General features: G+C 60.1%; 1 protein-coding gene across 1 annotated transcript in view; it reads right to left on the reverse strand.

The window, feature by feature from the left end:
• Nucleotides 1-27,659, reverse strand: part of SHANK1 (SH3 and multiple ankyrin repeat domains 1) — a 29,939-nt gene that overhangs the window by 1,744 nt on the left and 536 nt on the right. The window contains 24 exon segments of the mRNA XM_034072355.1: nt 235-1,404; nt 2,038-2,246; nt 3,430-3,526; nt 4,287-4,402; nt 4,954-5,010; nt 6,106-6,114; nt 6,339-6,422; nt 7,905-8,037; nt 9,256-9,380; nt 9,895-9,977; nt 13,755-13,830; nt 14,231-14,344; nt 15,741-15,892; nt 17,054-17,177; nt 17,688-17,754; nt 17,836-17,913; nt 17,993-18,109; nt 18,806-18,973; nt 19,590-19,747; nt 20,615-20,723; nt 21,207-21,278; nt 22,197-22,400; nt 24,133-24,259; nt 24,261-24,386. Coding sequence (XP_033928246.1) covers nt 235-1,404; nt 2,038-2,246; nt 3,430-3,526; nt 4,287-4,402; nt 4,954-5,010; nt 6,106-6,114; nt 6,339-6,422; nt 7,905-8,037; nt 9,256-9,380; nt 9,895-9,977; nt 13,755-13,830; nt 14,231-14,344; nt 15,741-15,892; nt 17,054-17,177; nt 17,688-17,754; nt 17,836-17,913; nt 17,993-18,109; nt 18,806-18,973; nt 19,590-19,747; nt 20,615-20,723; nt 21,207-21,278; nt 22,197-22,400; nt 24,133-24,259; nt 24,261-24,373 — 3,762 coding nt within the window. The 5' untranslated portion in view covers nt 24,374-24,386.

Consider the following 27,659-nt stretch of genomic DNA (forward strand, 5'->3'; position numbering starts at 1 on the left):
CGCTCCATGTGTTTCTTACACCACATGCACCCCATGTGCTCCATGTGTTCCGTGTGCTCCATGCGCTCCATAGGCTCCATGTGTTCGCTGCATGCGCCCTATGTGCTCCATGCACCCCATAGGCTCCATGTATTCCCCCCACGCACCCCATGTGCTCCATGCATCCCATAGGCTCCATGTATTCGCCCCATGCACCCCATATGTTCCATGCACCCCCCCCCTCCCCGCACCCACCTGTGCCTGCCCGCGGTGCCCCCGTAGCTGCCATCGGCCGCTCCCCGGCTCCAGGCCAGGCCCCGTCCGGTCTCCTCCCATGGCTCCATAGCCCTGCGGGTGTCCGGTCCTCGGGGCCCCCCCCCGGCCCCTGGGCCTGGCCCTCTCGGTGCCGTCGGCTCCATAGGGCCCCGGTTCCCCGTGCTCGGGGGGGTGGTCGCTGCTGCTCCTGCTGTCGACCTCCTCGATACCGGAGTCGGTGACGGCGTCCAGGCCGTCGGGGTGCGGGCCCAGCGGCCCCCGCCGCCCCTCGGGCCCGGCCTGGGTGATGGTGGCCACCTCGCTGTCGTACGACGTGAGGCTGGAGGCCGTGGAGTCCCCGACGGCGGCCGCCGAGGGTCCGGCCGCGGCGTCCTCGAAGCTGTTGGCGAACTCGAGCGGCGGCGGCAGCGGCTCCGCCAGCAGCAGCTCCTCGTCCCCGTCCACCGACGGCGCCGGCGGCGGCAGCGCCAGGAGCCCCCCGGCCTCGGCGAACCGGACCCGGGCCTCGGGGGCACCGAAGGCGTCGGCGGGGGACGGGGGGCGGCGAGGGGGGGGCAGGCGGGGGACGGCGGAGCGGAGCGGGGCCATGGGGGGGGCGAACGGGGGCAGGGCCACCGGGGGAACGAGCGGCGCCATCTTGGGCGTTGCTAAGGACGCCAGGGAGGGCGTTGCTAAGGGAGACAGGGCCGGGGGTAAGGGAGACAGGTCGGTCGCTAAGGACGCCATGTCGGTCGCTAGGGGCGCCATGTTGGTCGCTAAGGGCGCCATGTTGGTCGTCAAGGACGCCATGTCGGTGGCTAGGGGCGACAGCTTGGTCGCTAAGGGCGCCATGTCGGTTGCTAAGGGCGCCATGTCGGTCGCTAAGGACGCCATGTCGGTCGCTAGGGGCGCCATGTCGGTCGCTAAGGACGCCATGTCGGTCGCTAGGTGAGGCCTGGGCCTCAGCCCCACGCCCGGCGGCAGCGGCCCCAGCCCGGCCTGGAGCGCGGCGATCCCGGCATGCAGCGCGGCCGCCACGGCCTTGGGCCTGGGCGACGGACCGGAAGCGGCGGCCACGCTGCTGAAGGCGCTTCCGGCCCCGCCCCTCGGTGCCCCCCGGTACCCCCGGGCCGGGAACGCGTCCGCCGCGAACAAGGCCTCGTCGATGCTCTTGGAATGGCGCAGGCGCGGAGCGGGCGGCGGCGGGGGGGGGGGGAGCGGCGTCCCCGCGGGCACGGCACCGGCGCTTCCGGTCATGGCTCCGCCCCCCCCCCTCCTCCTCCTCCTCCTCGGTGGAGAGGAAGAGCGCGGGGGGGGGGCGGCGGCGCGAGGCCCCCACCAGCGCCGCCCCGAACTGGGACGTGAAGTCCATGGAGGGGGGGGAGGAAGGGGGGGGGGGGGCAGGCCTGGACGGGGACCCCCCCCCCACCGACCCCCGCTGTGCCGGGGGGGGATCCCCCTCCCCCCGCCGGCGGAGTGCCCCCCCCCCCCCCCCCCCCCCCCCGCCGCCGTCAGTGGTTCCGCCCGCCCCCCCCTCGGCCTCCAGGCTGCTCCCGCGGCTGCTCCTCCCGCTGCTGCTGGTGGACGGCGCCTTGACCACGATGGTGGGGATGGAGATGGAGTCCGCCGCCCCTCCCCCCCCCGCCCCGCCCCCCCCCCACCCCCCCCTCCTCCACCTTGGTTTGCTTCACCAACGGCCCCTTCCTCCGCAGCGGCTTCGGGGGTCCCCCCCCTCCCCCCACTCCCCCTCCCCCCCTCTCCAGCCCCCCCACGCTGCGGGCCCCCAGGTTATAGAGGCGCCACGGGGGGGGCCCTCCCCCTCCCCCCCCCCCCCGCCGAGCGCGCAGTGGACGCGCCCATGATGGAGGCGGGGGGGGCGGGGCCGCTGAAGGGAGGCTCCGGAGGTGACGTCGTCGGGGGGGGCGGGATCTCCTCCGAGCCCGGGACCGACAGGCTGCGGCTGAAGCGGCCGCTGGGGGGCGCCAGGAACGGGCGGGGCTCTTCCGGTGCGCCTGCGGGGGGAGGGGAGGCGGGGGGAGGGGCGGGGCCACGGGGGGCGGGGCCACGGGGGAGATGGGGGGGGCTACAGGGGATATAGGGGGGTCCTATAGGGGTAAAGGGGGCTCTATAGGGGATATAGGGGATAAAGTGGGGGTCTATAGGGGATATAGAGGGGAGCTATAGGGGGGGATATAGGGGATAAAGGGGGCTCTATAGGGGATATAGGGGGGGATATAGGGGATAAAGTGGGGGGCTATAGGGGAAATGAGGGGGCTATAAGGGATAAAGGGGGTCTATAGGGGTAAAGGGGGCTCTATAGGGGATATAGAGGGGTGATATGGGGGGGTATAGGGGATAAAGTGGGGGGCTATAGGGGATATATGAGGGTCTATAGGGGATATATGAGGGTCTATAGGGGATATATGGGGGTCTATAGGGGAAATGAGAGGGGATATAGGGGGGGCCATAGTGGTATGGGGGAGTCCTATAGGGGATAAAGGGGGCTCTATAGGAGATATGGAGGGGGTCCTATAGGGGATATATGGAGGTCTATAAGGGATAAAGGGTCTATAGGGGTAAAGTGGGGGGTCTATAGGGGATAAAGGGGTCCTATAGGGGATATAGGGGGGTCTATAAGAGATATATGGAGGTCTATAAGGGATAAAGTGGGTCTGTAGGGGAAAAGGGGGATCTATAGGGGATAAAGGGGTCCTATAGGGGATATAGGGGGGTCTATAGGGGATATGGGGGTGCTACAGGGGATAAAGGGGTCTATAAGGGACATAGGGGTCTATAGAGGGGTCTAGAGGGGACATAGGGGGTCTAGAGGGGGTCCTACAGGGGACAAGGGGGTAACGGCACCTATAGGGATGTGCCCCCATAGATGGAAGCTATAGAGGGCCTGCCACTGGTGCAGAGGGCATAGGGAACCCCCCACCCCTTGCACCCATCCCTATAGGGACCCCCAGCACCCACAGGGACCCTCCCAGCACCCATAGGGACCCCAGCACCCATAGGACCCCCCCCCCACCCATAGAACCCCCCCAGCACCCATAGGGACCCCCAGCACCCATAGGAATCCCAGCACCCATAGGACACCCCAGCACCCATAGGGACACCCCCAGCACCCATAGGACCCCCCCCAGCACCCATAGGACCCCCCCCAGCACCCATGGGTGCCCCCCCAACACCCACCTATGGATTTCTGGCGCAGCACGAGCCCGTGGGGGGGGGGCGGCAGGAACCCGCGGTCGAACCCCCCCGGGGGCAGGCGCGGACCCTCGAAGGTCGCCTGGGGGGGGGCACAGATTGGGGACCCCCCATAGGGATCCACAGTGGGGACCCCCCCAGAACCCTCCATAGGGACCCACAATGGAGACCCCCCCAAGAACCCCCCATAGGGACCCACAATGGAGGCTCCCCCCCAGAACCCCCCCATAGGGACCCACACTGGGGACCCCCCCCAGAACCCCCCATAGGGACCCACATTGGGGACTCCCCCCCATATCCCCCCATAGGGACCCACATTGGGGATCCCCCCAGAACCCCCCATAGGGACCCACACTGGGGACCCCCCCCAGACCCCCCATAGGGACCCACAATGGAGACTCCCCCCTAGAACGCCCCATAGGGACCCACATGGGGACCCCCCCAGAACCCCCCCATAGGGACCCACATTGGGGACCCCCCCCCCAGACCCCCCAAAGGGACCCACATTGGGACCCCCCCCCGAACCCCCCATAGGGTCCCACATTGGGAACCCCCCCAGAACACTCCATAGGGACCCACATTGGGGACCCCCCCAGAAACCCCTATAGGGACCCACATTGGAGACCCCCCCCCCCCGGAACCCCTCATAGGGACCCACATTGGGGACCCACCCCAATGGACCCAGTTATTGGGGACCCCCACCCCAGGGTGCTCAGGACCCACAGAACCCCCCCTATAGGGATCCCCAATGGGGACCCCCCCCATTGAGACCCCCCACCCCAGGTACCTCCCATATTGGGACCCCCCCCAATGGACCCAGGTATTGGGGACCCCCCCCCCACCTCAGCCCCATAGAAGCCCTTGGGCCGGGTCTTGCCCAGGGGGGGCAGGGGGGCCCCCGGCCCCTCCCCCACGCTGATGCTCTGCTGGGCTGCGGCCAGGATCTCGTCCAGCTTGTCTGGGGGGGGAGGGGGACACCCCAATGTCAGCACCCACAGGGACCCATAGGGACCCATAGACATCAGTGTACCCCATAGACACCCATAGACATCAATGTACCCCAATGTACCCTATAAACACCCATAGACACCAATGTACCCCAATGTACCCTATAGACACCCATAGACATCAATGTACCCCAATGTACCCCATAGACATCAATTTACCCCATAGACATCAATGTACCCCAGTGCACCCCAATGTACCCTATAGACACCCACAGACATCAATGTACCCCAGTGCACCCCGATGTACCCTATAGACACCCATAGACATCAATGTACCCCAATGTACCCCATAGACACCCATAGACACCAATGCACCCCAATGTACCCCATAGACACCAATGTACCCCACAGACACCCACAGACACCAATGTACTCCATACACACCCACAGACACCAATGTGCCCCATAGACACCCATAGACCCCAAGCCACACCAGCCCCCAGCAGCACCCCCAAGGGGGGGGGCCTTAGCACCCATAGCCCCCCCCATAGCCCCCCCTTACTGAGCGCCATCTGATAGACCGTCCGCTTCTTCTCAGTGGCCACCGAGGCATCGTACTCTGGGGAGAGGGGCACCCATGGGTGGGGGTAAGGGTGCTGGGGGGGCTATGGGTGCTTATGGGGTGCTATGGGTGCTTATGGGGTGCTATGGGTGCTGGGGGGGGGGGCTATGGGTGAAGGGGATGGGGTCCTATGGGTGCTGGAGTGATGGGTGCTGGGGGGTCCCTATGGGTGCTGGGGGTGACTGATGGGTGCTGGGGTGCTTGCGGGGTGGGGGTGTCCATGGGGTGCAATGGGCACGCAAGACCCAGGGGGTGCGATGCGTGTGCCATGTGTGTGCAAGGCATGTGCAACACATGTGCGAGGCATGTTTGATGCATGTTCCATGTGTGTTTGATGTGTGTTCAATGCGTGTTCAATGCATGCATGTTCAATGCATGCTTGAGGCATGTTCCATGTGTGTTCAATGCATGCATGTTTAATGCATGTTTGATGCGTGTTTGAGGCATGTTCAATGCATGTCCAACCCCTGAACATGCCTTGAAGTATGTTCAATGCATGTCCAAGGTGTGTTCAATGCATGTTTGAGGTGTGTTCAATGAGTGTTGATGCATGTTTGATGCATGTTTGATGTGTGTTTGATGCGTGCTCAATGCGTGTTCAATGCGTGTCTGATGTGTGTTCAATGCATGCATGTTTGATGCATGTTCGATGCATGTTCGATGCGTGTTCAATGCGTGTCTGAGGTGTGTTCACTGCATGTTTGATGCGTGTTTAATGCGTGTTCGATGCATGTTCCATGCGTGTTCAATGCATGTTCGATGCGTGTTTGATGCATGTTCAATGCATGTCTGGGGTGTGTTCAATGCATGTTTGATGTGTGTTCAATGCATGTTCAATGCGTGTTTGATGCGTGTTTAATGCGTGTTTGATGCATGTTCCATGCGTGTTCAATGCGTGTGCACTCACCAGTGCGCTTCTTCCATGGGGAGACTGGGGAGACACGAGAGCGGTTACGGGGGGGCACTGGGGGGGTCAGTGGGAATCAATGGGGATCAATGGGGCTCACATTGGGGTCAATGGGGTTGGGGGGTTAAAGTGGGGTCATGGGGGGGGTCAAAGGGAACCCAAAGTGGGGGTCCCCCCAAACTCACCTTTCTCCACTGCGGGGGGGAAGGTCAGAGGTTAAAGGTTAAAGGTCAGAAATCTCCCCCCCCCCCAGTCATATTAAGGGACCCCAATACCCACCCTGGGCATCCCCCTCCCCCCATAGACACCCCCTTAACCCCCCCAACTCCCCCCCCAGACTCCCATTGACCCCCACCAACCCACCCCCCCAACCCCCCCCCCATAGACCCCCCTGCCCCCCCCCCATCCCCCCCCTCACCCATCTCCTCCAGCTCCGAGGTCATGGATTTGGAGCGCAGGGATATGGCCGGAGCCGGGAGGCGCCGGGGCTGCGGGGGGGCCGCTGCGGGGGGGGCGGGGTCAGGGACCCCCCTTAGGGACCCCCCGGAACCCCCCCCGACACAACACAGACACAGGTGACCCCCCCATGGCCCCATACATGAGCCCAATGCCCCCATTCATGAGCCCCATTCACGAGCCCAATGAGCCCCATTCATGACCACAATGACAGCTCTATGACCCCCCCATTCCTGTCTACCCCCATGACCTGTCTGACCCCCACTGACTCCTCCATCACCCCATTGACCCCCCCATTGACTCCAGATGACCTCCATTGACCCCCATCACCCCACTGACCCCCCCATTGACTCCAGATGACCGCCATTGCCCCCCATCACCCCACTGACCCCCCCATTGACTCCAGATGACCTCCATTGACCCCCATCACCCCACTGACCCCCCCATTGACTCCAGATGACCTCCATTGACCCCCCCATTGACACCCCCATTGACTCCAGATGACCCCCACTGCCCCCCATCACCTCCCTATCACCCCATTGACCCAACTGACCCCCATTGATGCCCCCCATTGATGCCCCCATTGATGCCCCCCACTGATGACCCCCATTGATGCCCCCCATTGATGCCCCCCATTGATGCCCCCCATTGATGCCCCCCATTGATGACCCCTATTGATGACCCCCATTGATGCCCCCCATTGATGCCCCCCATTGATGCCCCCCATTGATGCCCCCCATTGATGCCCCCATTGATGCCCCCCACTGATGACCCCCATTGATGCCCCCCATTGATGACCCCCATTGATGCCCCCCATTGATGCCCCCCATTGATGCCCCCCATTGATGCCCCCCATTGATGACCCCTATTGATGACCCCCATTGATGCCCCCCATTGATGCCCCCCCTTGACGCCCCCCCTTGACGCCCCCCATTGATGACCCCCATCGATGATCCCCATCGATGACCCCCACTGATGTCCCCCATTGATGCCCCCATTGATGCCCCCCATTGATGCCCCCCATTGATGCCCCCCACTGATGCCCCCCATTGATGCCCCCATTGATGCCCCCCATTGATGCCCCCCATTGATGACCCCCATTGATGACCCCCATTGATGCCCCCATTGATGCCCCCCATTGATGACCCCCATTGATGATCCCCATTGATGCCCCCCATTGCTGACCCCCATTGATGACCCCCATTGATGATCCCCATTGATGACCCCCATTAATGATCCCCACTGATGACCCCCATTGATGACCCCTATTGATGCCCCCCATTGCTGACCCCCATTGATGACCCCCATTGATGATCCCCATTGATGACCCCCATTAATGATCCCCACTGATGACCCCCATTGATGCCCCCCATTGATGCCCCCCATTGCTGACCCCCATTGATGACCCCCATTGATGACCCCCATTAATGATCCCCACTGATGACCCCCATCGATGCCCCCCATCAATGCCCCCCATTGATGCCCCCCATTGACCCCCCCCATCGATGCCCCCCCCGTTGCCCCTCACCCCTGCGCCGGGGCCCCTCGGGCTCCGGGTGTCGCGTCACCATGACAACCTTGAGCACGAGGCTGTTCCCTCCCTGCCGGATCATGGACACCACCTGACGGTGCCCGACCTTCACCACGTTCTGCCCGTTCACCTGCGCGGCGCACCGGGGTCACGTGACGGCACACAACAACACGTGACAACACGCGATAACACGTGATAACACGCGACAACACGCGATAACACGTGACAACACGCGATAACGCGTGACAACATACAATAACATGCAACAACACGCAATGACATGCTATTGAGATGATTTACATGCTAGGACATGCTACAACATGCTCTGACATGCTATGACACGTTGTGACATGCTATGACGTTCTGACATGTGACAGCATGCTATGACATGGTATGACACTACAACATGCTACAAGCTATGACACACTGTGACATGCTATGACACTTTGACATGATATGACATGCTACAACACGCTGTGACATGCTATGACACACTACAACACGCTATGACATGCTATGACACACTAAAACATGCTATGACATGCTATGACACACTACAACATGCTATGACATGCTAGGACACGCCAGGAGTGGGTTCAATGACCCAGAGGTGGCTGCTGAACCCCCCCGCTGGGTGCTATGGGAGCTGTCCCCATGGCTTGGTCCTGAACCCCCTTATGTGGGTGCCATGGCTGCAATGGGTGCCATGGGTGCTATGGATGCCATGGGTGCTATGGATGCCATGGATGCTATGGATGCAATGGATGCCATGGCTGCTATGGGTGCCATGGATGCCATGGGTGCTATGGGTACCATGGATGCCATGGATGCAATGGGTGCTATGGATGCCATGGCTGCTATGGGTGCCATGGATGCCATGGGTGCTATGGGTACCATGGTTACCATGGGTACCATGGGTACCATGGATGCCATGGGTGCTATGGATGCAATGGGTACCATGGGTACCATGGATGCAATGGATGCCATGGGTGCTATGGGTGCCATGGGTACCATGGATGCCATGGATGCTATGGATGCAATGGATGCCATGGGTGCTATGGGTGCCATGGGTACCATGGATGCCATGGATGCAATGGGTGCTATGGGTACCATGGATGCCATGGATGCAATGGGTGCTATGGGTACCATGGGTACCATGGATGCCATGGATGCCATGGGTACCATGGATGCAATGGGTGCCATGGATGCTATGGATACCATGGGTACCATGGACGCCATGGGTGCTATGGGTGCTATGGATGCCATAGTTACCATGGATGCCATGGGTGCTATGGGTACCATGGATGCAATGGATGCCATGGATGCAATGTGTGCCGTGGGCGCCCACCTCGATGAGGAAGTCCCCCATGCGCAGCCCGGCTCTCCAGGCCACTCCGCCCTCATCCACGGACTCCAGGTACTGCAGCGCCGGGAACGCCGGCGTCGGCGTGAACTCCTCGATGGGCGTCTGCGCTGCGGGGGGGTCACGGCTGCGCGCGCCCCCCCCAGGCACCCCCGGCACCCCTTCAGCAGCCCCAGACCCAGCCCCATCCTCATCCCTATCCTCATCCTCATCCCGATCCTCATCCTCATCCCCATCCCCATCCCATCCCCATCCCCATTCTCATCCTCATCCTCATCTTCATCCCCATCCCCATCCCATCCCTATCCCCATCCTCATCCTCATCCCATCCCCATCCCCATCCCATCCCCATCCCTATCCCCATCCTCATCCTCATCCCATCCCCATCCCATCCCCATCCCCATCCTCATCTTCATCCCATCCTCATCCTCATCCCCATCCCCATCCTCATCCCCATCCCCATCCTCATCCTCATCCCATCCCCATCCCATCCTCATCCCCATCCTCATCTTCATCCCCATCCTCATCCTCATCCCATCCTCATCCCCATCCCCTTCACCTGACTCAGATGCCCCCATAGCCCCCCATAGACCCCATAGCCCCCCCATAGCCCCCCCCGCTCACCCTTGGCCCCACGCAGGACGAAGCCAAAGCCTTCGTTGTCCTTCTTCTGCAGCAGAACAGTCTTCTCCTTGATGATGTAATCACTGCGGATACATGGGATATACACGGGATATACATGGGATATACATGGGATACATGGGATACATGGGATATACATGGGATATACATGGGATACATATGGGATATACATAGGATACATGGGATATACATGGGATACATGAGATACATGGGATACACATGGGATACACACAGGATACACGTGGGATACACATGGGATAGATGAGATAGATGGGATACATGGGATACATGGGTCTATGGGGGAGACTATGGGGGGGGTCTATGGGGGCTCTAAGGGGGGGGTCCATGTGGGATGGTCTATGGGTCTCTATGGGGTCTCTATAGGATGGCTATGGGGGGGGTCTATAGGGTGTCTATGTGACACCTATGGGATGTCCATAGGGTCTCTATGGGAGGTCTATGTGGGATGTATGGGGTCTCTATGAAGGGTGTATGGGGGGTCTATGGGGTACCTATAGGGGGGTCCATGGGATGCCTATGATATGTCTATGAGATGTCTATGGGGTCTCTATGGTCTCTCTATGGAGTCCCTATGGGGTCCCTATGGAGTCTCTATGGGGTCTCTATGGGATGTCTATAGGGTCTCTATCTGGTCTCTATGGGGTCCCTATGGGGTCTCTATGGGATGTCTATGGGGTCTCTATGGGGTCCCTATGAGGTCCCTATGGGGTCTCTATGGGGTCTCTATAGGGTCCCTATGGGGTCTCTATGAGGTCTGTATAGGGTCTCTATGGGATGTCTATAGGGTCTCTATGGGGTCTCTATGGGATGTCTATGGGTCTCTATGGGATGTCTATGGGGTCCCTATAGGGTCTCTATGGGATGTCTATGGGATCTCTATGGGGTCCCTATGGGGTCTCTATGGTTCCCTATGGGGTCTCTATGGGATGTCTATAGGGTCCCTCTGGGGTCCCTGCCCCCCGGTACCTGTAGATGAACCAGACGCTCCTCCGGGGGGGCCCGAGCAGGGGCCAACTGGAGCACAGGGGGGGGGTGGGGGGGGGGGAGGGGGGCGGCCGCGCGCATCCCCCCACGGCGGGAACCGGGCCCCGGGAAGCGCGGGAAGCGGCGGAGGCGCGAGCGGCCGCGGGGGGGGGAGGGGCGCGGGGAGGGGGGAGGGGAAATGGACGCGGGGGGGGGGGGGGGAGGGGGAGGGGGGAGGGGTACGGAGGCCGCGAGGCACCGGAGAGACCGGATGGACGGGGCGGGAGGGGGGCGGACCCGTGCGGACCAGTGCGGACCAGTGCGGACCAGTGCGGACCAGTATGGACCAGTATAGGAACGGGAACACCACTATGGACCAGTATAGGAACGGGAGTATCAGTACAGGTCAGTATGGACCAGTGCGGACCAGTATAGGAATGGGAGCATCAGTACGGATCAGTATGCACCACTATAGGAACGGGAGCATCAGTACTGACCAGTATGAACCAGTGCGGACCAGTACAGACCAGTACGGACCAGTATAGGAACGGGAGCATCAGTAGATCAGTATGCACCACTATAGGAATGGGAGCATCACTACCGACCAGTATGGACCAGTACGGACCAGTATAGGAACGGGAGCATCAGTACAGATCAGTATGGACCACTATAGGGACAGCAGCATCAGTACCGACCAGTATGGACCAGTACGGACCAGTATAGGAACTGGAGCATCAGTACGGACCACTAGGGACCAGTGTAGGAACGGGAGCACCGCTATGGACCAGTATAGGAAGGGGAGCACCAGTACAGACAGGTATGGGAACGGTACAGACGAGTATGGACCGGTCTGGGAGCAAAACGGACCAGTACAGCACTGGTACAAACCCAGTATCGCCAGTATGGGACTGCTATGGACCAGTACCACCAGTATGGATCAGTATAGCACCAGTACAGATCAGTGCTGACCATCACAGACTGATATAGACCAGTATGGGAAGAGTATGGACCAGTATGGGATGTGCACAGACCAGTACAGACCAGTACAACACCGGCACAGCATCCTATAGCAGCCAGCACAGCACCAGTATAGGACCTATAGCACCCATTGCAGAATCCTATAGCACCCAGCACAGCACCAGTATCACCAGTATAGGACCCTATAGCACCCAATGCAGCATCCTATAGCATCCGGCACAGCACCAGTATCACCAGTACACACCAGTATCACCATCACTGGACCAGTACACACCAGTACAGCATGAGCACAGCACCCTATAGCACCCAGTATGGAACCCTATAGCACCCATTGCAGCACCCTATAGCACCCGGCACAGCACCAGTATCACCAGTACAGGACCTATAGCACCCATTGCAGCACCCTATAACACCCAGCACAGCACCAGTATGACCAGTACAGCACCCTATAACACCCATCACAACACCCTATAGCACCCGGCACAGCACCAGTATCACCAGTACAGGACCTATAGCACCCAGCACAGCACCAGTATCACCAGTACAGGACCCTATAGCACCCATTGCAACACCCTATAGCACCCAGCACAGCACCAGTATACCAGTACAGGACCTATAGCACCCAGCACAGCACCAGTATGCACCAGTACAGCACCAGTACACACCAGTATCACCCATAACTCCCCTAAGCCAGACAATTGCCCCCCCCAAAGCCCCACAACTGCCCCACAAGCAACTGCCCCATAGATGCTCCAAGCCCCACAACTGCCCCATAGACGCTCCAAGCCCCACAACTGCCCCATAGCCCCCAGCCCCACAACTGCCCCATAGATGCTCCAAGCCCCACAACTGCCCCATAGCCCCCAGCCCCACAACTGCCCCATAGCCCCCAGCCCCACAACTGCCCCATAGACGCTCCAAGCCCCACAACTGCCCCATAGCCCCCAGCCCCACAACTGCCCCATGCATCCCCCATAGCCCCCAGCCCCATAACTCACCCCACATCCTCCAGCCCCATAGCACCCATGGGTGCCCCCCAGCGCCCCACAACCGCCGCCGGGCCCCGAAGCCAGGAAGTGGGACGGGGGTGGGGGAGGGGCGGGGGTGGGGGGGGGTGGGGAGGGGTGGGGGGGGGGCAGCTCAGGGACAAGCTCATGCAAGGACGGCGCTAACCGGGCCAGGCCCCGGGGGGGCCCCTCCCCCACCGGGGGGGGGTGGGGGGAGGGGAGAGGTGGGGGGGGAGGGGTTTGAGTGGAACTGGGGGGAATTTGGGGGGAAATGGGGAAAATTGGGGGATTTGGGGGGAATTAGGGGGATTTTGGAGGAATTTAGGGGGAAATTTGGGAATCTGAAGGGATTTGGGGAGAAATTTGAGTGGAATTTGGGGGGAATTTGAGTGAAATTTGGGGGAATTTGAAGGGATTTAGGGGGAAAATTTGGGACTTTGAAGGGATTTGGGTGGAATTTGGAGGGATTTAGGGGAAAATTGGGGGATATGGAAGGATTTGGGAGGAATTTGAGTGGAATTTGGGGAAATCTGGGGGATTTTGGAGGGATTTAAGGAAAATTGGGGGATTTGGAAGGAATTTGGGGTGAATTTTGCCTGAATTGGAGTGGAATTTGGGGGGAATTTGGGAAGATTTTGGCTGATTTGGGACAATTTGGGCTGAAATTCTGGCAATTTTGGGCAGATTTGGGAGAATTTGAGGGAATTTGGGAGAATTTCCTCTGATTCGGTGCGATTTTGAGCTGATTTTGCAAAATTTGGGGTGATTTTGGGTGGATTTCAGGGGATTTTGGGTTTGGGGGTAAATGGGGGGGTAAATGGGGGGTAAATGGGGGGGTTATGGGGGGGCTATGGGGCAGGGTTGGGGTCTCACCTGGGGGCATCGAAGCTGTCATAGGAGCCAACGGTGTAATGGCGGAAGAGGCGCTTGGCCTTGTCACTGCGGCTCTCTGGGGCACATGGGGGGCACATGGGGGTCGGGGGGGCCCCTCTATGGGGCTGGGACCCCCCTTCCCCCCCAGTGCTGTGGGTGCCACTTGGGGGTCCCATTGAGGGTCAATGGGAGGTCCCATTGAAGGGATGCTGATGGGGTCTCCTCATGGGCACCACTTGGGGGTCACATTAAGGGGGTCAATGGGAGGTCCCATTGAAGGGATGCAATTGGGGTGTCCCCCCCACTTGGGGGTCTGGGTTGGGGGTCCCACTTATGGGGCAGTTTGGGGGTCATCTTGACCACTTAGTGGCCCTCTTTGATGGAACCCATTGGATTGATCCCCCCCCCCCAGGGCTGTGGGTCCCACTTGGGGGTCAGGGTTGGGGGTCCCACTTGTGGGGCAGGGGGGGTGGTACCTGTCTTGCCCTCGGGGGTCCGGGCTGGAACCTCCTCCACGCATTCGGATGGGAACCAACCAATGCGGCCGCGGGCTTGGCCCTCCCAGAACCCCCCTTCACCCACGCTCAGCACTATGGGGGGGGGAGATGGGGTTAGGGGGGTCCTGACCCATAGATTGACCCATAGCATGACCCATAGCATGACCTATAGCGTGACAATAGCATGACCCATTGTGTGACCCACAGATTGACCCATAGCATGACAATAGCATGACCCATAACATGACCTATAGCATGACCCATAGAGTGACCCATAGCATGACCCACAGCATGACCTATAGCATGGCCCACAGTGACCCACAGCATGACCCATGGCATGACCTATAGCACCACTATAGCATGACCCATAGAGTGACCCATAGCAAAACCCATAACATGACCCATAGCATAACACATAGACTAACCCATAGCATGACCTATAGCATGACCCATAGCATGACCTATAGCATGGCCCACAGAGTAACCCATAGCATGATCCATGGTAACATGAAAGGTGTCTCAAGGGCCCTGGGCACCCAAACCCCAACCCAAGAAGGCCCCAAACCAACCCCAATGGAGGGACCCACACAATGGGGGCACCCAAAGGGACCCCAAACCAACCCCTATAGGGGGACCCACACAATGGAGGCACCCAAAGGGACCCCAAACCAACCCCAATGGAGAGACCCACACAATGGGGGCACCCAAAGGGGCCCCAAACCAACCCCTATGGGGGGACCCACACAATGGGGGCACCCAAAGGGACCCCAAACCAACCTCTATGGGAGGACCCACACAATGGGGGCACCCAAAGGGGCCCCAAACCAACCCCTCTAGGGGGACCCACACAATGGGGGCACCCAAAGGGACCCCAAACCAACCCCTATGGGAGGACCCACACAATGGAGGCACCCAAAGGGACCCCAAACCAACCCTAATGGAGGGACCAACACAATGGGGGCAACCAAAGGGACCCCAAACCAACCCCAATGGAGAGACCCACACAATGGGGGCACCCAAAGGGACCCCAAACCAACCCCTATGGGGGGACCCACACAATGGGGGCTCCCAGGGGACCCCAAACCAACCCCTATGGGGGGACCCACACAATGAGGGCACCCAAAGGGGCCCCAAACCAACCCCTATGGGGGACCCACACAATGGGGGCACCCAAAGGGACCCCAAACCAACCCCTATGGGGGGACCCACACAATGGGGGCTCCCAGGGGACCCCAAACCAACCCCTATGGGGGGACCCACACAATGAGGGCACCCAAAGGGACCCCAAACCAACCCCTATGGGGGGACCCACACAATGGGGGCACCCAAAGGGACCCCAAACCAACCCCTATGGAGGGACCCACACAATGGAGGCACCCAAAGGGACCCCAAACCAACCCCTATGGGGGGACCCACACAATGGGGGCACCCAAAGGGACCCCAAACCAACCCCTATAGGGGGACCCACACAATGGGGGTCCGGACTCACCCTTGATGCGCTCGCCCTTGCTGAGGCTGAGCTCGCCCTCGCCCTGGGCCTGATAGGGCTTCACGGCCAGGAAGGAGCGTCCCGGTACGGCCGAGTACAGGCGGCGGCGACCCCCGCGCCCCCCCAAGGACCCCCCGGCAGCTGGGGCAGCGCTGAGGGAGAGGGGGGTCAGAGACATGGGGAGAGCCCATGGGGGGAGCTCATGGGGGGAGCCCATGAAGAGAGCCCATCAATGGGGTCAGTACCATGGACAGAGCCCATTGATGGGGTCAGCACCATGGAGAGAGCCCATCAATGGGGTCAGCACCATGGAGAGAGACCATCAATGGGATCAGCACCATGGACAGAGCCCATTGATGGGGTCAGCACCATGGACAGAGGCCATCAATGGGGTCAGCACCATGGAGAGAGCCCATTGATGGGGTCAGCACCATGGACAGAGGCCATCAATGGGGTCAGCACCATGGAGAGAGGCCATCAATGGGGTCAGCACCATGGACAGAGCCCATCAATGGGGTCAGCACCATGGAGAGAGCCCATCAATGGGGTCAGCACCATGGAGAGAGCCCATCAATGGGATCAGCACCATGGAGAGAGCCCATCAGTGGGATCAGCACCATGGAGAGAGCCCATCAATGGGGTCAGCACCATGGAGAGAGCCCATCAATGGGGTCAGCACCATGGATAGAGACCACGGATAGGGCCCATACCTCACACCCATACTCGTACCCCATACCCCCTTATCCCCCCTATACCCATACCCTATATCCTCTACCCCATATCCATACCCCCTTACTCCACATATACCCATACGATATACCCATACCCCACACCCATACCCATACCCCGTACCCTATATCCTCTACTCCATACCCATACCCCCCAACCCCCTATACCCATACCCTACATCCTCTATCCCACACCCATACCCCCTATCCCCCCCATACCCATACCCTATAACCTATATCCTCTGCCCCATACAATTACCCCCTATCTCCCCCATACCCTATAACCCATATCCTCTACCCCATACCCCAACCCCCCCCCCCCCCCCCCCGCCCCCCATACCTGGCCCTGCCCCTTGCCCTCCGGGGCTCCTCCGCGTGCCTCCCGCGGGAGGGGGAGCGGGTCCTGGCCCCCCGGGGGCTGCTGGCGCTGCGCAGGGTCCCCGAGGGGGGGCCCGAGGGGGGGGGGGGCCCGGGGGGTGGAGGAAGGGGGGGGGAGGGCCCCCGGGGGTGGCCTGGGGGGGGGGCGGGGGGGGGATGTCCCCGGAGCATCCAATCGGGGATCATCCCCCCCCGCCCCCCCCCGGCGGGAGCCCTGCCCCTCCCCCCCCCGAGTCGCTGTTGGCCCGGAGGAGGCGCTGGGGGGGGAGGGGCAGCCCCCGGGGGGGGTCGCGGCGGCGGGAGGTGAACTGGGGGCTCTCCTGGAACGGAACTGGAGGGGGGGGGGGGGGGGGGGAGGGGGGGGGAGGGGGGAGGGGAGGCAAAGGGGGCAGGGGGGAAAGGGGGGGTCATGGGGGTAGGAAGGGGGATGTGGGGGGGGCAGAGAGTCCCCTCCCAACAACCCCATTCCCATATCCCTGGATTCCCATGCCCCACCTCCCATGTCCCATATCCAAATACGCCCATGTCCCATTCCCTATGGCACATACCCATATCCCCTGTTCCCATACCCCATATCCCATACCCCATATCCCCTGTTCCCATACCCCATATCCTATAACACATATTCCATATCCCATTCCCCATACCCCATATCCCATACCCCATATCCCATACCCCATTCCCATACCCATACCCCCTATCCCATACCCCATACCTCATATTCCATACCCCACACCCCATATTCCATATCCCATACCCATAACCCCATACCCCCTATCCCATTCCCATACCCCATACCGCATACCCCATTCCCGTTCCCATATCCCCCATCCCCGCTCACCCACGTCACTGTCCCGATGGTTCTTGATCAATTCTCCCAGCTCAAAGTTCCCTGCGATGACAGCGACCTGGGAACATGGGGGGGGGGGGGTTAGGGCCATGGGGGCTGTGGGGACACCCCCATTCCCAGCACATGGCCCTATTCCCACCTGGAATGGTGTCTGCCCACTGTTGTTCTTCACCTCCTTGTTGGCCCCGCGGTAGAGCAGGATGCGGGCGCAGCTCTCCTGGGACAGCAGCACCCATGGCACCCCATTGCCTGGAGCCCTGTCCCACACCCCATATATCCCATATCCCGTATCCCACCTTGTTGTAGAGGGCACAGATGTGCAGGGCTGTGTTCCCGGATGCGTTCTGAGCCGCTGCCTCTGCCCCATAGAACAGCAAATGCTCCAAGTGCTGCGAGTGCCCGTGCTGGCAGGCCTGGGATAGGGATATGGGATGTGGGATATGGGGTATGGATATGGGGCCATGAGAACATGGGACCACGAGGACATGGGCCCGTAAGAACATCGGTGCATGGGGATATGAGAACATGGAACCATGGTTCCATGATGATCCACGATGGTCCATGATGATTCATGATGACCTATGATGGTCCATGATGACCCATGTTTCCATGATGACCCATGATGATCCATGATGATCCATGATGACCAATGGTTCCATGACAACCCATGATGATCCATGATGACCCATGATGAGCCATGATGACCCATGATGATCCATGATGATCCATGATGATCCATGATGACCCATGATGATCCATGATGATCCATGATGACCAACAGCTCCATGATGACCCATGATGATCCATGAAGACCCATGATGATCCATGATGACCCATGATGATCCATGATGATCCATGATGATCCATGATGACCAACAGCTCCATGATGACCCATGATGGCCCATGATGAGCCATGGGTCCATGATGATCCATGATGACCCATGATGACCCATGGGTCCATGATGATCCATGATGGCCCATGATGGCCCATGATGACCCATGATGATCCATGATGGCCCATGATGACCCATGATGATCCATGATGACCCATGATGTCCCATGGTGCCCCATAGCACCCCTGGTGCCCCCGGCGCAGCAGTGGCCAGGACCTGGTGGATCTCCTGCCAGCCGTTCTCGTCGGCGGTGCCGATGTGGGCCCGGTGGGCCAGGAGCAGCTCGCAGCACCGTGGGTCCCCCCCCACCATGGCCGTGTGGTACAGGGGGGTCAGCCCCCGGCGGTCCTTGTAGTTGGGGGAGCCCCCCAGGTCCAGCAGCGCCTGCAAGCGGCACCCAATGAGAGAGCAGCCAAAGAGGCAGCACCCAATGAACCCATCCAGAGCACCCAATGAGCCCAATGATCAGGAGCACCCAATGACCACAATGACCTAGAGCACCCAATGAGCCCAATGACCCATTGCACCCATTGAACACAATGACCAAGAGCAACCACTGAACCCAATGACTCATTGCACCCAATGAACCCAATGATTCAGAGCACCCAATGACCACAATCACCAAGGGCACCCAAAGAGCCAACCCAGAGCACCCAATGAACCCAATGAGCCACAGCACCCAATGACCACAATGACCAGGAGCACCCAATGAGTCCAATGACCAAGAGCACCCAATGAAGCCAATGACCAGGAGCACCCATTGGACCCAATGACCAAGAGCAGCCAATGAAGCCAATGACCAGGAGCACCCATTGGACCCAATGACCACAATGACCAAGAGCACCCAATGACCCAATGCACTCAATGAACCCATTGAACCCATTGCCCCATTGGACCCATTGAACCCATTGCACCAATTGAACCCACTGCACCCATTGCACCCATTGCCCCATTGCCCCATTGCACCCATTGCACCCGACCCCATTGCCCCATCCCGCACCAGCAGTGCCGGGTACCGCCGGGTCCGTGCCGCCCGGTGCAGGGCTGTGGCCCCATCGCGGGCACGGAAGTCGAGGTGTGCCCCCCCCAGGCACAGCAACCGGATGATCTCCACCTCCTGCGGCCCCTCGCGCTGCGCTGCCAGTGTCAGCGGTGTCTCTGCGGCACCCAACGGCACCCAATGGCACACAATGGTACCCAATGGTACCCAATGGTACCCAATGGAACCAATGGCACTCAATGGAACCCAATGGTACCCAATGGAACCCAACGGCACCCAATGGCACCCAATGGAACCCAACGGCACCCAATGGCACCCAATGGAACCCAATGGCACCCAATGGTACCCAATGGCACCCAATGGCACCCAATGGTACCCAACGACACCCAATGGCACTCAATGGAACCCAACGGCACCCAACGGCACCCCATGGTACCCAATGGCACCCAAAGGCACCCAACGACACACAATGGCACCCAATAGAACCCAATGGCACCCAACGGCACCCAATGGCACCCAATGAAACCCAATGGTACCCAATGACATCCAATGGTACCCAATGGAACCAATGGAACCCAATGGCACCTAATGGCACCCAACGGCAACCAATGGCAACCAATGGCACTCAATGGCAACCAACGGCACCCAATGGCACCCAATGGCACCCAACGACACCCAATGGCAACCAATGATACCCAATGGCACCCAATGGCATCCCATTGGCACCCATCACACCACCATCACCCCACTGGCATCCCAGACTCAACCCAGGAGCACCCCATCATTATCCCATCACCCCAGTGGTACCCACTATCCATTACCCATTGCCACCCCATTGTCACCCCATTGTCACCCCATTGCCATCCATCACTCCATTATCACCCTATTGCCACCCCATTACCACCCCATTGTCACCCATGGGGATGTGGGGCCATGTGAGCTCTGGAGGTCCCCAAGGATTTGGGGGGTCCATAGGGGTGTAAGGGGGTTCCCCATGGGGTGTCCCCATGTTGGGGGTCCCTCACCCCCCGAGTCGGAGTCATGGTAGTTGGGGTCCAGGCCCCGGTCCAGCAACCGCGCGACCTTCTCAGCAGAGCCGTGCTGCACATAGTCCAGGAACTTCCGGAGCCCCGTCTGGGATATGGGATATGGGATATGGGATATAGGGGGTATATGGGATGAATGGGATATGGGGGGTATATGGGATGAATGGGATATGGGGTATATGGGATATGGATACGGGACATGGATATAGGATATATGGGATGTATGGGGTATGTGAGATATGGGATATATTGGATATATGGGGCATGGGATATGGATATGGGATATATAGAATATGGGATAGATGGGATATATGGGGTATGGGATATGGGATACATGGGGTATGGGGTATGGATATGGGACATGGGTGAGGGGAACATGGAAGGGTCACAGAAGGACACAGGGTCACACAGGGTCACAGTGGTGGGTCTGTACAGGGGAACCTTTGTGGGCGTGGCCAGGCCGTCAGGGGGCGTGGCCAAGGTGGGACCACAGGGGGGGCATGGCTTCTGGATGGGGGCGTGGCTGGGGGCGTGGCTTGGGACTGGGGGCGTGGCCAGGGGCTGCCCTCACCTTGGTGTGGAGCTTGGCCAGCTGCTTCTCATCCAGGTTGGTTTGCTTGTACACCCGGGTCTTGTACCGGAACTGGGGGGTGGGGGGGCACAGAAAGGGGGTGTGGTCAAACTAGGACACGCCCCCTTCCCCACCAAGGCCACGCCCACCAACACCCCACCCACCTATATGTAAATTGAGCTCCAATTGAAGCCCATGACTGGGGAGGGGTCACCCCATATCCAACCCTTTTATGGCAAACACCCTTTGGCCCCTCCCACCCACGTCATTGACCCCTCCCACCCCTTAGCCCCGCCCACTTCTAGTTAGGCCACTCCCTCCTTGGAAACCCTATTTGTCAAGGCACGCCCACCCCATTGGCCCCTCCCACCCAAGTCCCTCTCTCCCCATTGGCTCCCCCTTGGCCCCGCCCACCCCTTTAACCACACCCACTTATAGTTAAACCACTCCCTCCTTGAAGCCCCTATTTAGCAAGTTACTCTCTTCCCATTGGCCCTTCCCCAAGTCCCTCCCTTCCCATTGGCTCACCCTTGGCCCCGCCCACTTCTTAGTCCCCTCCCTCCTCACAACCCTTATTTGCCAAATCCCTCTCACCCCATTGGCCCTTCCCACCCAAGCCCCTCCCACTTCTCCTCCCACCCCTCCCTTCTCTCCCCCCATTGGCCCCTCGCAGCCCCTCCCCTCCCTTCCCATTGGCTCACCCTTGGCCCCGCCCACTTCTCCTTAGTCCCCCCCTCCTCGCATCCCTTATTCTCCAAGCCCCTCCCACTTCTAGTCCCACCCCTCCCTTCTCTCCCCCCATTGGCCTCTCTTAGCCCCTCCCCTCCCTTCCCATTGGCTCACCCTTGGCCCCGCCCACTTCTCCTTATTCCCCTCTCACCCCATTGGCCCTTCCCACCCAAGCCCCTCCCACTTCTCCTCCCACCCCTCCCTTCTCCCTCCCCATTGGCCCCTCTTAGCCCCGCCCCTCCCCTCCCATTGGCTGCCCACCTCGAGGTATGGCACACCCTGGTCGAAGCTCTGGGGGTAGTCACGCAGGGGCCGCTCCTCATCCAGGAACTTGGCATCCCGACCTGCGGCCGCCGGTTGGAACAGGCCATAGTTGAGGCCATCATGGAGCCCCTCGGTCAGCGCACACAGGAGCTGCTGCTTGGCCGCCCACACCACGGCCCCCGGGTCGAACCGAAGGCACTTCTATGGGGCGGGGGGGAGAGGGTTAGGGGGCAGCTGTGGGGCAGGGGAGCGCAGAATGGGGGGGACTGGGAGGGAGATACCGCACATGGGCACTGGGGGAGACATTGAGTCAAGGAGAGCACAGAATGGGGGCATCCATAAGGGAGATACCACCAATAGCCAATGGGGGGAGCCATTGAGATCAGGGAGCCAATAGGGGTATGAATAAGGGAGATACCACCAATAGCCAATGGAGGGAGACATTGAGTCAGGTAGAGCCCAGAAAGGGGGCATCCATAAGGGAGATACCACCAATAGCCAATGGGGGGAGACATTGAGTCAGAGAGCCAATGGGGGAGTCTGTAAGGGAGATACCACCAATGGCCACTGGGGGGAGACATTGGGTCAAGGAGCCAATGGGGGTATGAATAGGGAGATACCACCAATGGCCACCGGGGGGAGACATTGAGTCAGGGAGTCAATGGGGGAGTCCGTAAGGGAGATACCACCAATGGCCACTGGGGGGAGACATTGAGTCAGGTAGAGCCCAGAAAGGGGGCATCCATAAGGGAGATACCACCAATAGCCAATGGGGGGAGACATTGAGATCAGGGAGCCAATGGGGGTATGAATAAGGGAGATACCACTAATGGCCACCGGGGGGAGACATTGAGGTCAGGGAGCCAATGAGGGTGTCTGTAAGGGAGATACCACCAATAGCCAATGGGGGGAGACATTGAGGTCAGGGAGCCAATGGGGAGATGAATAAGGGAGATACCACCAATAGCCAATGGGGGGAGCCCTGGAGTCAGGGCCACCCACAATGGGGACCCATAGGGATGGGGACCCCCATCATGGGGACCCCCCATAATAGGACCTCACGATGTGACCCCCAGCGTCCATTGGCGGCACCACCCCCACAATGGGGACCCCATTCTGCAGACACCCCCAATTTCCCCCCCCCTTTCAGTCATCCCCCCCATTTTGCTGACCCCCCCCTTTTAGCTCCCCCTCATTTGGGTACCCCCCTTCCTCCCCCCCTAAAACAACTCCCCCCCCATAATTTCAAGGCCCCCCACCCCATCACTTTTAGGGACCCCCTTTTACCCCCCCATTTGGGTACCCCCATCCTCCCCCCCAAAACCTCCCCCACGATTATTTTGGGGCCCCCCCATCACTTTTTGGGACCCCCTTTTAGCCTCCCATTTGGGTACCCCCCATCATCCCCCCAAACACCCCCCATCACTTTTGGGGTCCCCCCATCACTTTTGGGGACCCCCCCTTTACCCCCCCCAAACCTCTCCCCCCCATTGTTTCAAGGCCCCCCCCATCACTTTTTGGGACCCGTTTTACCCCCCCATTTGGGTACCCCCTCTTCCTCCCCCCCCCCATCACTTTTGGGGACCCCCCTTTTACCCTCCCATTTGGTTACCCCCAATCATCCCCCCCAAAACTCCCCCATCACTTTTGGGGTCCCCCCCTTTTACCCCCCCATTTGGGTACCCCCCGACCCCCCCCCAACCCCCCCCATCACTTTTGGGGACCCCCTTTTACCCCCCCCACTTGGGTACCCCTCATTATCCCCCCCAACCCCCCCCCATCACTTTTGGGGTCCCCCCCTTTCACCCCCCCCATTAGGGTACCCCCCATCATCCCCCCCCCATCACTTTTGGGGTCCCCCCCTTTTACCCCCCCATTTGGGTACCTCCCCCCCCCCCCAGCCCCCCCATCACTTTTGGGGTCCCCCCCCCACCGTTTGGTGCAGGTCGGGGATGCCGATGCGGAAAACCATCCTGCTGAAGTGGGAGTCGTCGGGGGGGGCCGGGGGGGGGCGGGGCGGGGGGGGCGCCCCCCGGGAGCGGGGGGGGGAGGGGCCCGGGGTTACCCCCCCCTAGCCCCGCCCCCTCGCGGGAGCTGCCCGAGTCCGAGTCCCCCTCCGGGTACTCGGAGCCCCGCCCCTCCTCGTCCTCGCTGGAGCCGGGCGAGCGCGGCATCGTCCAGCATCACCTGCAATGGGGAGCCCCAAAACCGGGTCAGGGACCCCGAAAACGGGGTCAAGGACCCCAAAAATGGGTTCGGGGACCCCGAAAATGGGGTCAGGGACCCCAAAAACCCCCATAGGGACCCCAAAAACACCCATAGGGACCCTAGAATGGCACCGGGGCATCCAGGGCATCGTCCAGCATCACCTGCAATGGGGAGCCCCAAAACCGGGTCAGGGACCCCGAAAACGGGGTCAGGGACCCTAAAAACCCCCATAGGGACCCCAAAAACACCCATAGGGACCCTAGAAAGGCACCAGGGCATCCAGGGCATCGTCCAGCATCACCTGCATTGGGGAGCCCAGAAACGGGGTCAGGGACCCCGAAAACGGGGTCAAGGACCCCAAAAATGGGTTCGGGGACCCCGAAAATGGGGTCAGGGACCCCAAAAACCCCCATAGGGACCCCAAAAACACCCACAGGGACCCTAGAATGGCACCAGGGCATCGTCCAGCATCACCTGCATTGGGGAGCCCAGAAACGGGGTCAGGGACCCTAAAACCGGGGTCAAGGACCCCAAAAACGGGGTCAAGGACCCCAAAAATGGGTTCGGGGACCCCGAAAATGGGGTCAGGGACCCAAAAAACCCCCACAGGGACCCCAAAAACACCCATAGGGACCCTAGAATGGCACCGGGGCATCCAGGGCATCGTCCAGCATCACCTGCATTGGAGAGCCCAGAAACGGGGTCAGGGACCCCAAAACCGGGGTCAAGGACCCCCAAAACCGGGTCAAGGAACCCTAAAACGGCTTTGGGGACCCAGAAAATGGGGTCTGGGACCCCAAAAACACCCATAGGGACACCAGAAACACCAATAGAGACCCTAGAAACGCCAACAGGGACCCTAGAACGGCATTGGAGCATCTAGGGCTTCATCCAGCATCACCTGCATTGGGAAGCCACAAAACGGAGTCAGGGAGCCCAAAAACGGCTTCGGGGACCCGAAAATGGGGTCAGTGACCCCAAAAATGGGATTGGGGACCCCCAAAAACCCCCATGGGGACCCCAAAACCACCCAAAGTCACCCCAAAACCAGCGCTGCAGCCTCCAAAGCCCCCCTATAGCAGCCCCAGGGAGCCCAAAGCAGCCCCAAAGAGGCCCAGAGACCCCCAAAATGGGCTCGGACACCCCAGAACAGCAAAGGGCAGCCAGAAAGTCCCTGAGACCCCCAAAACCACCCCAAAACACCCTAAGAATGCCCCAAAGAGCCCAGAAACAGCCCCAAACGGGCCCGGACACCCCCAGACCGCTCTCAAACACCCCAAAACCAGGCCTAGAACCCCCCGAATACACTCAGACAGCCCAAAACCCCCCAAAATGCCCTAAAAACACCTTAAACCACCCTAAAACACACCCAGAACATCCTAAAATGCCCTTGAACCACCACATGCCACCCTAAAACACCCTAAAGACACTAATACACCCCCAAACACCTTAAAACACCCCAAAAGACATCTAAACCACCCTAAACCACCCCCAAATGCCCTAAACCTCCCCAAAACGCCTCCCCCCCAATGTCCTTGCACACATGTGTTCATACGTGTGCCACACACACGTGTGCAAGGCTTTGGGGCCCCATCCCACCTTCATGTGTGCATGATTGTCCATGCTTGCACACGCGTGTGCCAAGGGAGCCCCTGTGTGAGGTGCTTGTGCACACGGCACTAACACAGGTGTGCACACGGCACCAACACAGGTGTGCACACGGCACTAACACAGGTGTGCACATAGCACACACACAGTTGTGCACACAGCACACATATGGTTGTGCACACAGCACACATATGGTTGTGCACACGGCACCAACACAGGTGTGCACACAGCACACATATGGTTGTGCACACGGCACTAACACAGGTGTGCACACGGCACCAACACAGGTGTTCACACGGCACCAACACAGGTGTGCACACGGCACCAACACAGGTGTGCACACGGCACACACATGGTTGTGCACACGGCACTACCGGACTTGTACACACAGCACACACGGTTGTGCACACGGCACCAACACAGGTGTGCACATGGGACACTTATGGTTGTGCACACAGCACTAACACAGGTGTGCACACGGCACCAACACAGGTGTGCACAAAGCACGCACATAGTTGTGCACACAACACCCACGTGCCTTGCACATGCTTGTGCACACGGCACCAACACACTCGTGCACACGGCACACACATGGTTGTGCATATGCCATGCACGTGCCTTGCACCTGCTTGTGCACATGGCACCAACACACTTGTGCACACGACACTAAGACAGTTGTGCACACGGCACACACGTGCCTTGCACATGCTTGTGCACATGAAACCAACACTTTTGCACACAGCACGCACATGGTTGTGCACACGGCACCCACGTGCCTCACACATGCTTGTGCACACAGCACACACAAGGCTGTGCACATGGCACACACATGCCTTATACATGCTTGTGCACACGGCACGCACATGCTTGTGCACACGGCACACACAAGGCTGTGCACACGGCACACACATGCCTTATACATGCTTGTGCACACGACACGCACATGGTTGTGCACATGGCACACACATGCCATATACATGCTATATACATGGTTGTGCACACGGCACGCACCTGCCTCGCACATGCTTGTGCACATGAAACCAACACGCTTGTGCACACGGCACGAAGACAGTTGTGCACACGGCACACACACGGTTGTGCACACGCCTCGCACACGCTTGTGCACGCGCCGGGGACCAGGTCAGGGTTATTTATAGCGGGAAGTGGAGCGGGTCCCGGGGGGGGACACGGGGACACGGACGAGGACACGGCAGCGCCGCGACATTGGGGGCCCTTGAACCAGTTGTGATGGGGCCTTGGGGGGGGGGACATGACACAGAACACGCGTGTGCAGGGGAACACACGTGTGCAAAGGGGGGGACGTGTGTGTGTGTGTGTGCATAGGACACGTGTGTCGCCCCCAGGGGCACATGGGAAGCGCACGCGAGCACATGGGAAGCACACGCGTGTGCAAGCCGGCGGCCGCCCAGCATCCTCCGCGGTCGCCATGGCAACCGCCGGGGCCCTCCCCGTGGCCGCGCACACGCAGCCCACACGCGGCACGCCCGCGCGCGCACACGCGCGTGCACGAGACCTTTGGGGTGGGGGGGGGGGGGAGGGGGGTGCGGACACGTGAGGGGGGGGGGGGGGGGGCATCGAAACGAGGCCGGTGCTTGCACACGCGTGTGCAAATCACCCCCCACA

This window comes from Melopsittacus undulatus, chromosome 27, assembly GCF_012275295.1.
Source record: "Melopsittacus undulatus isolate bMelUnd1 chromosome 27, bMelUnd1.mat.Z, whole genome shotgun sequence".
Classification (NCBI taxonomy): Eukaryota; Metazoa; Chordata; class Aves; order Psittaciformes; family Psittaculidae; genus Melopsittacus; species Melopsittacus undulatus.